We start from the raw sequence: 18,514 nt of genomic DNA, 5'->3' as shown, positions 1-18,514 counted from the left end.
TAAAAGAAATCAGTCCTGAACATTCATTGGAAGGACTGATACTGAAGCTGAAGCTCCAATGCTTTGGCCACCTGATGCGAAGAACTGACTTGGCAACGTAGTCTTAGAGAGTAGTGGACAGAAATGGCTTGCGACACTATAAACCTTCCTATTCTTGACAGACGCTCTCGACCTTAGGCTCTGTCTTGTGCCCTTTGATCTCTTTCTTTTTCCATTGTGATACCACTCCATGGTATATTTATAGATATTTGTACTATGAGAAAAATAGAATTTTGCTTAGCTGGTAAAGAATATGCCTGCAATGCAGGAGACTCCGTTTTGATTGCAGGGTCCAGAAGATCCCCTGGAGAAGGGATAGGCTTCCCACTCCAGTATTCTTGGGCTTCCCTGGTGGCTCAGATGGTAAAGCATCAGCCCTCAATGCAGAAGACCTGGGTTTGATCCCTGGGTTGGGAAAATCCCCTGGAGGAGGCCGTGGCAACCCACTCCAGTATTCCTGCCTGGAGAATCCTCATGGACAGAGAAGTCTGGTGGGCTACAGTCCATGGGGTCACAAAGAGTCAAACAAGATTGAGTGACTAAGCACACACCACAGCAAACTGTTCAATACCTAGTCCTACCTGAGAAAGAAGGGTGATTTCCCAGTGACAGCACAAATATGAAGTAGCTGAGAAATTTATACCAGAATTGTCACAGAGGGATCAACACCTTAGGGTTCAATTATTTTTCACAGAAAATCATTTAGACTATAAACCACCATGAGTAATTTACTCTTTTTAAAATCTTAAGCCCACTGAGGACATGATTCTTGCCTCTCCCCAGTATCTTCAGGGAATCAAATCTTCTGAAATGGTATACTAATGGGAATCATTTTTTTTTTAACTTATGCCTAAATGTCTTGATATTTTGAGACTTGACTTGAGTAAGTTATTAAGTTATCATGCAGATAGAAGACTGAATGATATAGGAAAACCATCAGACAGTCAGATAACTTTGGCTGCATTTGAACTACTTATTTACTGATTCTGAACCTTGCTCTTTATATTTTAATTATTATAATAATAAACACATAGCAAAGGGAACACCATGGATATACAGATAATATAAATGTGCTAATGATGCTTCTTTTGTCAGTCTAGACCATCTGTACAGTTTACCTTTTTTCTTTTTCTTTTCTTTTTTTTTTTTGGGGGGGGGGGTCTACCTGGAGCTTAATCTTTAAATTCCATCAATAAGGCTCCTTGAGTGTCTAGTTTCCATCTGAGTTAGGCCAATGGAAGAAATCAGGAGCATAACAGAAATGAGAGGAAGAGAAAAGTATCCAAATTTCATTTTCTCCCAGTTTCACAATGAAGTGCCAAGGTGGCTGCATCTTTTCAAAGAAAATTCCTGCTAAGGTGTGTGTTGAAAAGGTGGCCTGGCATGCTCTTCCTGGATCTTGTGACACTAGAATCCTGACAGAGGCCCTTGTGTTGACTGCTTTGGGACTGGTATGAAAATTGCCTTATGAACTTAGCCTCCAGGTACTTCAAGCTCGTGGACTGATTTAATTAACACTGCCAGTATTCTCCTTATTAAATTAAATTCTTTCCATTAAATTCTCTTCAGTTAAAACATCTGAGTAGGATTTTGTTTTGTCTCACATCCCTGACTCAGACCAGAGGGTTTCACAATAATTACTCAATAAATGTGATTGAAGTGATATTTCTGGCTTCACCATTGCTGGATACTAAAAGGACCATTGAATCATCATCCTTCTGGGTCATGGATCACTTGCAGACTACACACAGGAGTCAGAGATTAAAATTACTAGAATTGTGCTGTACTTATTCACTCAACTAGTCTGACTCTTTGTGACTTCATGGACTGTCACCTACCAGGCACCTCTGTCCATGGGGATTCTCCAGGCAAGAATGTTAGAGTGGGTTGCCATGGCCTCCTCCAGTGGATCTTTCCAATCCAGGGGTTGTACCCGGGTCTTTGCATTGCAGGCAGATTCTTTACTGTCTGAGTCATCAAGGAAGCCCAAGAACACTGGAGTGGGTAGTCTACTCCTTCTGCAGGGGAACTTCCTGACCCAGGAATTGAACCAGGATCTCCTGCATTGCAGGTGGATTCTTTACCAGCCAAAATATCAGCATTATTGGAGATAAAACTGGATATGAGAATGTGGCTTATACATGCTTCTCCACCCCTTTCTTGAGAATTAGAGTCACCTGGGCAAGCAGAATAGTGAGATAATTCTTGCTCCCTCCTCCTCCCCTTTGACATGACCAAGCAGCATCTCTGACTGAGATGGACTGGGTATCAACTACACAGAGCAGAAAAGGACATTTCTATTGATGATGAGACACCTGCAGTTATCTTACATATCTTCATATGTAAAGGACTTATTGTATATGAATACAGTTTTGCTGTTTGTGAGAACATGGATTCACTTGGAGGGCATTAAACTGCTGAAATAATGCAGAAAGAGAAAATACACAAATGTTGTATGATATGGCATGTATGTGGAATAGCAAAAACATAACAAACAATAAGTAAACAAAAAAAGAAGCAAACTCACATACATAGAAACCAAACTATGGCTACCAGTGGGGAGAGGGAAGTGGGGAAAGGCAATATAGGGTTAGGGGGAAATCGAGGTAGTAGAATATGTAAAATCATGTGTATGAAACTCTTGAAAATTTTAAAACATTGAAGATTTTTAAAAATCTTTCACTAAACAATGATGGAGGTCCTAAGATGGCAGAGGAATAGGATGGGGAGACCACTTTCTCCCCCACAAATTCATAGAAGGATCATTTGAACGCTGAGCAAATTCCACAAAACAACTTCTGAATGCTGGCAGAGGACACCAGGCACCCAGAAAGGCAACCCATTCTCTTTGAAAGGAGATGTTTTATCATCAGTGTGATATGGATGAAGAAGTCTTGAGGCTACTGTAAGAATAAGACTGAAAACCAGAGGCAGGAGGCTTACATTCAAAATTTGAGAACACCAGAAAACACCTGACTCCAGGGAACATTAATTGACAAGAGCTAATCCAAAAGCCTCCATACCTACACTGAAACCAAGCCCCACCCAAGAGCCAACAAATTTCAGAGCAAGACATACCAAGCTAATTCTCTAGCAACACAGGAATATAACCCTGAGCATTAATATACAGGTGGCCAAAAGTCACAGCAAACCATAGACACCTCAAAACTCACTACTTTACACTTCATTGCACTCCAGAGAGAAGAGATCCAGCTTCACCCACCAGAACACCGACGCAAACTTCCCTAACCAGGAACCCTTGACAAGCCACTCATCTAACCCCACCCACAGGGAGGAACCTCCACAATAAAGAGGAACTACGAACTTCCAGCATACAGAAAGGCCACCCCAAACACAACAACCTGAACAAGATGAAAAGGCAGAGAAATATTCAGCAGGTAAAAGAACATGATCAATGCCCACCAAACCAAACAAAAGAGAGGGAGATAGGGAGTCTATCTGAAAAAGAATTCAGAATAATGATAGTAAAAATGACCCCAAATCTTGAAAACAAAATGGAGTTACAGATAAATAGTCTGGGGACAAGGATTGAGAATATGCAAGAAATGTTTCACAAGCACCTGGAAGAAGTAAAAGAGTCAATCAATGATGAATAATGCAATAACAGATCAAAAGCACTCTAGAGAGAACCAACAGTAGAATAACTGAGGCAGAAGATAGGATTAGTGAGGTGGAAGACAGGATGATGGAAATAAATGAAGCAGAGAGGAGAAAAGAAAAAATAAATAAATAAAAGAAATGAGGACAACTTCAAAGACCTCTGGGACAGTATCAAATGCCCCAACATTCAAATCATAGGAGTCCCAGAAGAACACAATAAGAAAGGTCATGAGAAATACTTGAGGAGACAATAGTTGAAAAGTTCCCTAAAATGGTGAAGGAAATAGCCATCCGAGTCCAAGAAACCAAGCAAGTCCAAACAGGATAAACCCAAGGAGAAACACACCAAGGCACATATTAATCAAATTAAGATCAAACACAAAGAATGAATATTATCTTTCAATAGAAACTCTTCAGGCCAGAAGGGAATGGCAGGACATACTTAAAGTGATGAAAGAGAAAAGGCTACAACCCAGAATACTGTACTCAGCAAGGATCTCATCCAAATATGAAGGAGAAATCAAAAGCTTTACAGACAAGCAAAAGTTGAGATAATTCAGCAGCACCAAACAAGCTCTCCAACAAACGCTAAAGGATCTTCTCTAGACAGGAAACACAGAAAGGGTGTATAAACTCGAAACCAAAACAACAAAGTAAATTGAAATGGAATCATACTTATTAATAATTACCTTAAATGTAAATGGTTTGAATGCCCTAACCAAAAGACAAAGACTGGCTGAATGGATACAAAAACAAGACCCCTATATATGCTGTCTACAAGAGACCCACCTCAAACCAAGGGACACATACAGACTGAAAGTCAAGGGCTGGAAAAGGGTTTCATGCAAGTAGAGACCAAAAGAAAGCAGGAGTAGCAATACTCATATCAGATAAAATAGACTTTGAAATAAAGGCTGTGAAAAAAGACAAAGAAGGACACTACATAATGATCAAAAGATCAATCCAAGAAGAAAATATAACAATTATAAATATATATGCACCCAACATGGAGAAGGCAATGGCACCCCACTCCAGTACTCTTGCTTGGAAAATCCCATGGACGGAGGAGCCTGGTAGGCTGCAGTCCATGGGGTCGCTAAGAGTCAGACGCAACTGAGCGACTTCACTTTCACCTTTCACTTTCATGCATTGGAGAAGGAAATGGCAACCCACTCCGGTGTTCTTGCCTGGAGAATCCCAGGGATGGCTGAGCCTGGCGGGCTGCTATCTATGGGGTCGCACAGGTTTGGACATGACTGAAGCGACTTAGCAGCAGCAGCAGCAGCATGCACCCAACATAGGCACACCACAATATGTAAGGCAAATGCTAACAAGTATGAAAGCAGAAATTAACAGTAACACAATAATAGTGGAAGAGTGTAATACCCCACTTACACCTATGGATAAATCAACTTAACATAAAACTAGCAAGGAGACACAAACTTTAAATGATACAAGGGACTAGTTAGACCTAATTGATATCTATAGAACGTTTCATCCCCCCCAAAAATGAATTTCACCTTTTTCTCAAGTGCACATGGAACCTTCTCCAGGACAGATCACATCCTGGCCATAAATCTACCCTTGGTAAATTCCAAAAAATGGAAATCATTTCAAGCCTCTTTTCTGATCACAATGTGGTAAGATTAGATGTCAACTACGGGGGGGGGGGGGGAACTATTAAAAATGCAAACACATGGAGGCTAAACAACACACTTCTGAATAACCAACAAATCACAGAAGAAATTAAAAAAAAAAGAAATAAAAATATGCATAGAAACTAATTAAAATGAAAACACAACCCCAAACCTATGGGATTCAGTGAGAGCAGTGCTAACGGGAAGGTTCATAGCAATACAAGCTTACTGCAAGAAACAAGACAAAAATCAAATAAAAACCTAACTCTACACATAGATCAACTAGAAAAAGAAGAAATGAAGAACCCCAGGGTTAGTAGAAAGGAACAACTCATAAAAATTAGGGCAGAAATAAACGGGGGAAATGAAAGAAAGAAAACTATATCTAAAATCAACAAAGCTAAAAGCTGGTTCTTGAGAAGATAAATAAAATAGCCAAACCATTAGCCAGACTCATCCAGAAAAAAACGGAGAAGAATCAAATCAACAAAATTAGAAATTAAAATGGAGATATCACAACAGACAACACAGAAATACGAAGGATCATAAGAAACTACTATCAGCAACTATATGCCAATAAAGTGGACAAACTGCAAGAAATGGGCAAATTCTTAGAAAAGTATAACTTTACAAAACTGACCAAGGAAGAAATAGAAAATCTTAACATACCTATCACAAGCACAGAAATTGAAACTATAATCAGAAATCTTCCAACAAACAAAAGCCCAGGACCAGACAGCTTCACATCTGCATTTTACTGAAAAATTCTACCATTCTACCATTTAGAGAAGAGCTAACACCTATCCTCCTCAAACTCTTCCAGAAAATTGCAGAGGAAGGTAAACTTCCAAACTCATTCTATGAGGCCACCATCACCCTAATACCGAAACCAAATAAAGATGCCACAAAAAAAGAAAACTACAAGCCAATATCACTGATGAACATAGATGCAAAAATCCTTAACAAAAGTCTAGCAAACAGAATCCAACAACACATTAAAAAGATCATACACCATGACCAAGCGGGCTTTATCCCAGGAACGCAAGGATTCTTCAATATTTAAAGATCAATCAATGTGATATACATTAACAAATTGAAAGATAAAAACCATATGATTATTTCAATAGATGCTGAGAAACCCTTTGACAAAATTCAACATCCATTTACGATAACAATTCTCCAGAAAGCATTCATAGAAGTAACATACCTCAACAACATAATAAAAGCAATATATGATAAACCCACAACTAACATTATCCTCAATGGTGAAAGATATAAAACATTTCCCCTAAAGTCAGGAACAAGACAAGGGTGCCCACTCTCACCACTACTATTCAACATAGTTTTGGAAGTTTTAGCCACAGCAGAAGAAAAGAAATGAAATCCAGATTGGAAAAGAGGTAAAACTCTCCCTGTTTGTAGATGACATGATCCTCTACATAGAAAATCCTAAAGACTCCACCAAAAAATTACTAGAGTTAATCAATGAATATAGTAAAATTGCAGGATATAAAATTAACACACAGAAATCCCTTGCATTCCTATACACTAACAATGAGTAAACAGAAAGAGAAATTAAGGAAACAATTCCATTCACCATTGCAACAAAAAGAATAAAATACTTAGGAATAAATCTACCTATGGGAAAAAAAAAAGACCTATATATAGAAAACTATAAAACATTGATGAACAAAATCAAAGATGACACAAATAGATGGAGAAATATACCATGTTCATGGATTGGAAGAATCGATACAGTGAAAATCAGTATACTACCCAAAACAATCTATAGATTCAATGCAATCCGTATCAAGCTACCAATGGTATTTTTCAGAGAACTGGAATAAATAATTTTGCAATTTGTATGGAAATACAAAAACCTTGAATAGTGAAAGCAATCTTGAGAAAGAAGAATGGAACTGGAGGAATCAACCTGCCTAACTTCAGACTATACTACAAAGCTACAGTCATCAAGACAGTATAGTACTGGCACAAAGACAGAAATATAGATCAATGGAACAAAATAGAAAGCCCAGAGATAAATCTACAGACCTTATCTTTGACAAAGGTGGCAAGAATATACAATGAATAAAAAACAATCTGTTTAACAAGTGGTGCTGGGGAAACTGGTCAACTACTTGTTAAAAAAAAAAAAAAAAAAGAATGAAACTAGAACACTTTCTAACACCATACACAAAAATAAACTCAAAATGGACTAAAGATCTAAATGTAAGACCAGAAACTATAAGACTCCTAGAGGAAAACATAGGCAGAACACTCTGTGACATAAATCACAGCAGGATCCTCTATGACCCACCTCCCAGATTTATGGAAATAAAAGCAAAAATAAACAAGTGGGACCTAATTAAAAGCTTGTGCACAACAAAGGAAGGTGAAAAGATAGCCTTCAGAATGGGAGAAAATAATAGCAAAGGAAGCAACTGACAAAGAATTCATCTCAAAAATATACAAGCAGCGTCTGCAGTTCAATTCTAGAAAAATAAACGACCCAGTTAAGAAATGGACCAAAGAACTAAACAGACATTTCTCCAAAGAAGACATACAGATGGCTAATACACACATGAAAAGATATTCAACATCACTCATTATCAGAGAAATGCAAATCAAAACCACAATGACGTACCATCTCACGTCAGTCAGAATGGCTGCTGTCAAAAAGTCTACAAACAACAAATGCTGAAGAGGGTGCTGAAGAGGGTGCACAGAAAGTGGCAAAGATGATGGATGCCACTTCCATAATTAGGCAATATAAAATTGTGACTTTTGTCTTGCCAGTAGTATCTCTTTCTCTCTGGATTTGAGATAAGCAGATATATTGTGAGTTTCCTTAGGAAGATACCCGTGACAATGAACTGTGTGTGGACACATTCAGGAGCCATCAAGAAACTGAAGTCAATGAGGTACCATCTCACTCTGGTTAGAATGGCTGCTATCAAAAAGTCTACGAACAATAAATGCTGGAGAGGGTGTAGAGAAAAAGGAAAGCTCTTACACTGTTGGTGGGAATGCAGACTAGTACAGCCACTATAGAGAACACTGTGGAGATTCCTTTAAAAAATGGGAATAGAACTACCAAATGAACCAGTAATCCCATTACTGGGCATACACACCAAGAAAACCAGAATTGAAAGAGACACGTGTACCCTGATGTTCACTGCAGCACTGTTTGCAACAGCCAGGACATGGAAGCAACCTACATGTTCATCGGCAGATGAGTGGATAAGAAAGCTGTGGTACATATACACAATGGAACATTACTCAGCTATTATAAATAATGCATTTGAATCAGTTCTAATGAGGTGGATGAAACTGGAGCCTATTATACAGAGTGAAGTAAGTCCAAAGAAAAACACCAATACAGTATATTAACGCACATATATATGGAATTTAGAAAGATGGTAACCATGACCCTCTGTGCAAGACAGAGACACAGATGTAAAGAACAGACTTTTGAACTCTGTGGGAGAAGGCAAGGGTGGGATGATCTGAGATAATAGCTTTGAAACACGTATATTATTATTATTTTTTTGAATCACGTATATTATTGAAAGGTTGTTATTGACCCACGAAAAGATGCCAGGATTCTTGGCCTCTGGAGGAGAATTCAACCCAGGGCCAGAGATGAGGCTTGATCACTCAGAGTTTTTGTGTAACAAAGTTTTATTAAAGTATAAAGGAGATAGAGAAAGCTTCTGACACAGGCATCAGAAGGGAGCCAAAAGAGTACCCCCCTGCTAAGTCAGACACAACTGAGCAACTGAACTGAACTGAACTGAGCAGTCTGTTAATGAAAGAAAAGAATGTCTTAAAAGTCAGAATGGCACCAGGCCCCTCATCCATAAGATGCATTTTGGGATAATCTTGGCACCAGAAGATTCATCCTGGGACATAAAACCATTGACTTGAATCTTGTAGAAGGGCAGATTACCATACAAATAGTTTCGTTTACATAGATTCAGTTCATTTCGGTTCAGTCACTCAGTCGTGTCTGACTCTTTGCAATCCCATGAATAGCAGCACGCCAGGCCTCCCTGTCCATCACCAACTCCCGGAGTTCACTCAAACTCAGGTCCATTGAGTCGGTGATGCCATCCAGCCATCTCATCCTCTGTCGTCCCCTTCTCCTCCTGCCTCCAATCCCTACCAGCATCAGGGTCTTTTCCAACGAGTCAACTCTTTGCATGAGGTGGCCAAAGTATTGGAGTTTCAGCTTCAGCATCATTCCTTCCAAAGAACACCCAGGGCTGATCTCCTTCAGAACGGAATGGTTGGATCTCCTTGCAGTCCAAGGGACTCTCAAGAGTCTTCTCCAGCACCACAGCTCAAAAGCATCAATTCTTTGGCACTCAGCTTTCTTCACAGTCAGGGGAACAATATCTGAATATAACATACTGGTTTGTCAAGTAGATTCTGAGCTATTAGGCGGAACCAACTTGAAGACAAAGTCTGGGGTAAATGCATAGTACATTAGCATAGCTTAAGACAAACATTTCCATAAGAAAAATGCATTGGTTAACTCAAGGTTTGAGAATGGTTAACTTCAGGTGAAACCAAATGTCATTATGGCAACACAGTATTTTAAGAGAAACCTTTTACATTTGTATAGAGAAGGAAAAAAAATATTGCTTGTGTGTTTCCTCCTGCCGCTCAAGAGAGATAAAAATGTCTGACACTTGCAGCCTATTTCCTCCGTTTGGAAACCCCTAGCCTTCCTAATTGTTACCCTCTCGTTATCATATGTGAAAGAGATCACCAGTCCAGGTTCAATGCATGAGACAGGGTGCTCAGGGCTGGTGCACTGGGATGACCCAGAGGGATGGGATGGGGAGAGAGGTGGGAGGTGAGTTCAGGATGGGCAACACATGTACACTCATGGCTGATTATGTCAATGTATGGCAAAACCCACTACAATATTATAAAGTAATTAGCCTCCAATTAAAATAAATTAATTAAAAAATACAGGGAAAATATTACATTTTATATATTTTGGTATTTCTTTGTTTTTCTACAATTAATATGTTCAATTATTTTTGTAACTAAGTTAGTGTGATTTAATTGTTAATATTAACTGCATTAAAAGTGGTGTTCACCGAAAATAGTATCTTTGAAATGTAAACCTTATACTATCAAATGAAACTCAAGATTTATATATAGCACATGATTCCAATTTTGCTTTATCAATTATAATAATATATGTACATAATATTATTGAGAAGCAATATTTAAAAACACAAAGAGAATTCATTCATTGGTTTAGAACACATGACTCATAAAAGTTATTTCTTCACATCTGTTTTTATTTTCTAGTCATTTATAATGAATATGTATGTTTTATAATCTGAAAAATATATTCATAAAATATGGTCAAAATAAATCTTCCACATATCAAAATTGCCTGCTTTACATGGAACAACAAGACAGTTCTATTATATTACCCACAAATTATCCTGAGGACATGTAGAAGAAATTCACATTAGCTGTTATTAGTTATCTTGCTCTCATTACAATCACTATGATCATTTATAGCATTAAACTGGTCAATTCATCATCCCCAACATCCCATCCAGTATTTGTTGTATAATAAGTGGTTTATTAATACACACACAGAGAAGACAAAGAAACATCAATGAAGACATAAACTATATATTTATAGTGAGTAGAAAATATTATTTCTTTTTGTGAAATTATTTTCTGTTTTTAAAACAAGTGTATCCATTACTAAATGAAATTGGCAATAGTTTAAAAAAAAAATAAGCGGTTTAGCTGAGTTCTTCAGGCGGTTCTAGTGCTAAAGGAACCCCCCTGCCAAAGCAGGAGAGGCAAGAGATGCGGCTTTGATCCCTGGGTTAGGAAGGTCCTCTGGAGGAGGCATGGCACCCCACTCCAGTATTCTTGCCTGGAGAATCCCATGGTCAGAGGAGCCTGGTGGGCTACAGTCCACAAGGTCACAAAGAGTCAGACACAACTGAAGTAACTTATCATGCACACAAAAGAGGTGTAGCCACTTCAATATGAATTTGAAAGAGAGAGAATATAAAATCAAATTGCCTTTGTGCTACTAAATGGCTGAATGACTTTGGGTAGACCCTAAGGGTCTCCCTGTGCCTAACAAAGTAAAGCTTATAAATGGAGATGATCATTTTCTCACTAGTTCATTTGTTAGGATTTAATGCATAATGACATAAAAGTGAGAACTCAAATATAATGGTGTTACTTATGATTATTTTCATACATGTTGATGTATACTCTCAAGAATTTCTGAGGTAAGTTTCACACAAAGACTTACAGAGTACGAAAACATAAATCACAAATAGAGGTCAATAATTAGAATATTAAAAAATGAGAGACTCCAAATAGGTCAACCATTGGATTAAGAATTGCAAAGACTGAGTTTAAATTTGGGTCCTAAAAGCCACAGTGGTTTTCAAGACTACAAAATTTAGGCAAAATGTTAAGTACTTTACAATGATTTTAAAACACATTTTCAAACTGGATATAAATCTTGACATCAGAATATTCTGTTGGCTAAGGGTGAAACACAGCTCTTTGCTTAACCAAAAGAAGAGATTGCTATATGTCATGTCCCAATGTCTAAATGATTTGATCCTCAAAAAAAAAAAAAAGGAAACTGGAGTTCTATCACAGAGTTCTGTGTTACTCATTTCTAATCTCTATAACACAAAGTTGTTATGGACACTTAGTCATATCAAGTGAACAGATGCTTAAACTTCAATTTTATGAAAGATTTCTCTTAATCATTTGCTGCATGGCTTGGATCACATCCTTGTTCCTCATACTGTAGATCAATGGGTTCAACATTGGGCTCAAAAAACTATAAAAGACTGCAAATATTTTAGACTCCTTTACAGACTTCTCAGTTGGAGGCCTCAAGTACATGCAGAAGAGGGTTCCATAAAATAGAGTGACTATTGCCAGGTGGGAACCACAGGTAGAAAAGGCTTTGTGCCTGCCTTCCACAGAATGGATCTCCAAGATAGATGCAATGATGAAAACATAAGACAGGAGAATGATGAACAAAGAGCTCGAGAGAGTGAAACCAGCAACCACAAACATTGCCATCTTTTTGACATAGGTGTCAGAGCAGGCCAACATTATCAGAGGAGGATCAGCACAGTAGAAATGGTTGATCTCAAGGGAGTCACAGAAGGACAAGTGAAAGGTCAGCAGTGCCTGAGAGAGACCATTGAAGAATCCACAAGTATAAGGGACTGTGACTAGAAAGATGCAAACGTCCTTGGACATCCTGGTGCTGTAATATAGAGGGCTGCAGATGGCTACATAGCGGTCCAAGGCCATTGAAGCAAGGAGATAAAACTCAGTGATCACCAGGGCAATGAAGAGAAGGCACTGTGTGAAGCATCCAGTATAGGAGATGGTCTTCTGGTCTGAGAGGAAATTGTACAGCATATTTGGAGTAACATTGGAGGAATAGCAAAGGTCTACAAAGGAGAGGTGGCTGAGGAAGAAGTACATGGGGGTCTGGAGGTGGGGATTGGTCCTGATCAGCATGATCATGCCCAGATTCCCTGCCAGTGTGACTAGGTAGATCACCAGGAACACCCCAAACAGGGCCTTCTGTAGCACTGGGTCATCTGTGAGTCCCAGGAGAATGAATTCAGTCACTGCAGTGTGGTTAGGGGAAGACATATTCTCATCCCTTAAAAACTGAAAGTGGTAAAGTGAAGAATTCTATCTGATCCTGATTATGCATTTATTCCATTCTTTTGTCATTTACTTTTGACCTATCTCTCTATAAGGAAATTACTCTTCTCAACCAATGCATCAGAGCATCTATGTAAATATTTGCACCTTATCTCTTTGAGATATATTTTTCTATATATATACTGGAAGCACACACTCACAAACTCACACATTCTCTTTCTCCTTCTTATTTGTAAATCTTGTATACACATATACAATTAAACCTGTTTTCTTGGAAAACTCCATATTCAGTATTTTTTTTTTCAAATTCTGTGAAAAAGAAAGCCAAAAGAATGAAAACCAGGTCTGGAAAGCAGCAGGTCAGTGGCATCATTCAAATGGACAAATGAAGGATGCAGAGTTTCTATGGTCCCTGCACCTCTGATACACTATTGTTTTCGACACACATTAGAAGACATGTTCAATCCAGCATTTTCTCCTGAAACCCATACTTGTCTAGCTTAAATTCATTCAGAAGACATTTAATTAGTAGATGCATCTCTTGACATATGGCTAAGAAATGAAGAATTGTTCTTTCTGCTTTTTAAATTCACCCACTCATTATTTATGGAGGCATTTTTTTTTCTATTCTAGCTTCTGGGGTTACATGAGTGAGCAAATTACCTATCCCGGTGAACCATATATTGTAAGAGAGGTAATAGATATTTAGCACATAGACAAACGTTTACTGCAGTGTGTCACTTAGAAGAAAACACTATGAGGAAAATTAAAGGTGGAGTGCTTTTAGATGGCCATTCAAAGAAAATCTGAGGGGGCAGAATTTGAACAGTAAATAAAGAATTCAAATACCTGAAGAGGAATTTGTTTCCATTATTTTTTAAAACTGACACACCTCTGAATATATTTGTTTAGGAAAACACATCAGGATAATATTTAAATGTAGACTTAGCTCCCAGCTGGAATTATCATTTCTGGTTTTTGTTTTTGTTTTTTTGGGAAAGTAAGATGTGACTGGAAGCATTATGCCTCAAGAATCTCACCTTAAGGCTTTTTAAATTTAGTTTTCACATACACATCAGAAGAGCCTGTATATAATACTTGATTTTTCAGAGATGCCATGAAATATTAACATTTGAATAGAAAGTATATATGATGAAAATAATTTTTTCAGTATTGGTGAGAATATTAATTTTCACACAAAATAAAAAACATATTTTTAGTGAACAAATGTAGAAAATGACTTACGTGTAAAACTGAATTACTATATTTTCTAAAACAGGTGGGAAGATTTATAGTCTTTCTTAGGAATATTCCCTAGAGTATTTTTTTTTTAATTCTTATAATCCAATTAAGATAGATTTTGTTCCCTCAAGGGCATAACCTTAATTTCATGTTTTGAGATCTTTAATTTTCCTTCAAGACCAAAATCTGTATGCAACATCTTTGTATGCTGCTTTATACTATGTGGCTGAAATCTTAGGCAAAAATAAAGAAGTTCACCATCACTTTTAATAGTATGAATGGACAAAAATATGGTTGGATGAATTTTGCATTTTTTGTGTCTAAAAGTGACTGAGAACCAGGATCATTCATAAAATTGATGTATCACAAAATTGGTGATTTAGGAGGAAAGGTCAAATATGAGTAAAGAACATCTGAATATTGTTTGATACTGCATTTGTTAGAGAATAAAGGAATCCATAGATGGTCTCAGTAGCCTCTATCTTCCAGGGCATTGATAACTCCAGCCAATTCAATCAAAGGAATTAAAGTAGAGTCTCATTAAGACAAGAGAGGCATCTCTGATTGTTTTAGATTTCCAAATACTGGGTTATAGTCTGAGAAATCAGTCAGTGAAATAAAGCTGTATATCATTATAAAAATGTATATTGTCATCAACTTAGCACATTAGGAGAGATTTGAGCATAATGGTGTATTTTTCAGATTGGGGTCAAAAATATTTATTTATCCCAACATTTTCTGTTTTACCTTGATTCCTTGAACAAATTAAATAAAATTTTAAAGTGTAAAATCCTAAATATTCCCATGAAATAAAAGTTTCTTATATGATTGTAAGGCTAATTGTAGAATAGTAGAGCTCTTATTTCCTGACCCCTTAATGTAAAGATTCCTTATCTTGCATAAAGATACCTGAAGGTTTGACCCTTCTTTAAGCTGAATGTCAGCGCTGGTTTCCTAAAGTACTTATATATGTATGTAAGTACATTCTGATATGGGCTTCCCTGGTGGCTCAGATAATAAAGAATCTGCCTGCCAAGCAGGAAACACTGGCTCAAGCCCTGAGTTAGGAAGATCCCCTGGAGAAGGAAATGGCAACCCACTCCAGTGTTCTTGCCTGGAGAATCCCATGGACAGAGGAGCCTGGTGGGCTACAGTCCATGGGCACACAAGAGTTGGACAGGACTCAGTGATTAAACCACCACCACCACTACATCCTGATATACTTTAATATAGAATAATGTTGTAATAATCATAATATTTACAAACAGATTTTTCCAAGAAGAGGTAGGACTAACTCAGTAGCAATTGAACAAGTAAGAAAAAAGTAGTGAATTAACTCTGGAAAGGCAAAATAACAATACTTTTCAGTATGGGATCATTTGATCAAAAGTTCATGCATAAGAAGTAAATGCTTATTTATTTTACATGTATAACAACAAATAATACTGGAGGGCACAGAATTTACCTATCTACCATTGATACTGGTTAAAAGAAGGATTTTCAGCATTCTTATTTTATTTTCCTGGAAAGCCTTCAGGAGATTCTATTTAATTTATATTTGAAGACACAAATGCCTTAGTTAATATCACTCTGCTTCAATTGCAATGACCAGTTGACACGTGTCTGCTAAAAGAACACATAATTGTTTTAGCTACACAAATGTCAAACAGTCAGATAATTGAAACTATCCCACTGACTCTGCTATTTGTGTTCTTATGATTATTTAATTCACTATATTTTTGGTTATGGCAGATTCAATAATATACTGGAAGTTCTAATCTATGTAATAAAATTGTATTGATTGAAAGGGGAAAAAAATAAAAGCATCCTATTCATAGATCGCTTAATAGTTTATATGCTGCTGCTGCTGCTAAGTCGCTTCAGTCGTGTCTGACTCTGTGTGACCCCAGAGACAGCAGCCCACCAGGTTCCCCCGTCCCTGGGATTCTCCAGGCAAGAACACTGGAGTGGGTTGCCATTTCCTTCTCCAGTGCATGAAAGTGAAAAGTGAAAGTGAAGTCGCTCAGTAGTGTCCGACTCTTAGCGACCCCATGGACTGCAGCCCACCAGGCTCCTCTGTCCATGGGATTCTCCAGGCAAGAGTACTGGAGTGGGGTGCCATTGCCTTCTCCGAATAGTTTATATAGAATCTCCTTTTAAGATACACAAATAAAATGTTAACTAGATTTATTGTGGTGATCATTAAGTTGTACATCCCATTTTTTAATATGCAGAAGAAAAGCTAAGCCTACATAGTGGAAGGTCACAAGGTAAAGATCAATATGCATAGATTATTTATATTGTTATGTAAAAGCCAACCATAACTAGAAAACAAATGCTTCTATATATCACTTGGAGAAGGCAATGGCACCCCACTCCAGTACTCTTGCCTGGAAAATCCCATGAATGGAAGAGCCTGGTACGCTGCAGTCCATGGGGTCGCTAAGAGTCGGACACTACTGAGCGACTTCACTTTCACTTTTCACTTTCATGCATTGGAGAAAGAAATGGCAACCCACTCCAGTGTTCTTGCCTGGAGAATCCCAGGGACGGGGGAGCCTGGTGGGCTGCCGTCTATGGGGTCGCACAGAGTCGGACACGACTGAAGTGACTTAGCAGCAGCATATATCACTTATAATAACATCAAAAGAGTAAGCCACTTAAAAATGATTTTTTAATAAAACTTCAAGAGTTACATACTGATAACCACAAAACATTGCATGCAGAGAGAAATTAAAGGAGACTTGAATAATGGAGAGATATATCTTCCTTGTGGATTGTAATATTCAGTAGTTTTAAGTCCAATATTTTTAAGTTACCAATTTGTCTAAAATTGATCAATAGTTTTAATGCCAGTTCAGCTTGCTTATTTTTAATAGACAAACTGATTCTAAGGTATATAGTGATTATTAAAAAAAAACATTCTTAAATTATCCAAAACAATTTTGAGACAGAAGAAAAATCTTTAAATGATTTACACTATCTAATTTTAAGAGTTAGTAAGGAACTACAGCACTCAAAACAATAAATTTAGCTACTCTGAACAAGATATTTTCAATATGGGTGAAACAGCTTTATATTGGAAGGAGATGTTATCTAGGACTTCCAAAGCTAAAGAGAAGTCAAAGTTTCAAAGGACAAGGTTTGCCTCACTTCAAACCTTCAAAGGATTGACTGACTCTCTTGTTAGGGGCTAATGTAGCTCAAGGCTTCATTTGAAGCCAATGCTCATTTACCACTTTGAAAATTCTAGGGCCCTTATGAAGTATGATAAATCTACTGTGCCTCTGCTCTATAAATAAAACAACAGTGTAAGATGATAGCACATCTGCTTACAACATGCTGCTGCTGCTACGTTGCTTCAGTCGTGTCCAACTCTGTGCTACACTATGGACTGTCGCCTGCCAGGCTTCCTCTGTCCATGGGATTCTCCAGGCAGGAATACTGGAGTTGGTTGCCATGCCTACTCCAGGGGAATCTTCCCGACTTAGAGTTTGAACCCACGTCTCTTGTATCTCCTGCATTGACAGGCGAGTTCTTTACCACTAGTGCCACCTGAGAAGCATGGTTCGCTAAATATTTTAAGCTCACTGTTGAGATCTACTGCTCAGAAAAAAATAAAATAAAAGGAAGAAAATAAGATTTCTTTTTAAAGTACTATTACTTATTGACAATGCACCTGTTCACCCAAGAGTTCTAATGGAGATGTACAACAAGATATGTGCTGTTTTTATGCCTGCTAACACAACAGAGCAATCACATTCCCCACCCATTCTGCAGCCTATAGATCAAGATATCATTTCAACTTTCAGATGTTATTATTTTAAAAATATGTTTTGTAAGGCTATGGCTGTTGTAGTTAGTGATTTCTTTGATATCTGGGCAAAGGAAATTGAAAGCTTCCAGAATGGATTCATTATTGTGAATGCCATTAAGAACATTCATGATCCATTTGGAAGACGTAAAAATACTAACATTAACAGGATTTGGGGTAAGTTGTATCCCACCTTCATGAATGACTTTGAGGAGTTCAAAACTTCAGTGGAGAGAGTAGCTGCAGATGTTGTGGAAATAGTAAGAGAACTTGATTAGAAGTAGGGACTGAAGATGTGACTGAATTGCTGCAATCTCAGGATAAAACTTTAGTGGATGAGGACTTGCTTCTTGTGGATGTGCAAAGCATATCGTTTCTTGAGATGGAATCACTGCTGGTGAAAAATGTTGGACAGATTGTTGACATGACAACAAAAAAATTAGAATATTACATAAAC

The 18,514-nt window shown here is 37.7% G+C and overlaps 1 protein-coding gene across 1 annotated transcript; it reads right to left on the bottom strand.

Moving 5' to 3' along the window:
* Nucleotides 1–12,053: 12,053 nt before the first annotated feature.
* On the bottom strand, nt 12,054–13,035 carry LOC113904647 (olfactory receptor 5M10-like). Its single transcript, XM_027561769.1, has one exon. It carries the CDS (start codon nt 12,984–12,986, stop codon nt 12,054–12,056), a length of 933 nt encoding a protein of 310 aa, XP_027417570.1. The 5' UTR covers nt 12,987–13,035.
* Nucleotides 13,036–18,514: the final 5,479 nt, after the last annotated feature.

This window comes from Bos indicus x Bos taurus, chromosome 15, assembly GCF_003369695.1.
Source record: "Bos indicus x Bos taurus breed Angus x Brahman F1 hybrid chromosome 15, Bos_hybrid_MaternalHap_v2.0, whole genome shotgun sequence".
Classification (NCBI taxonomy): Eukaryota; Metazoa; Chordata; class Mammalia; order Artiodactyla; family Bovidae; genus Bos; species Bos indicus x Bos taurus.
This window is presented reverse-complemented; position numbering and strand designations above follow the sequence as displayed.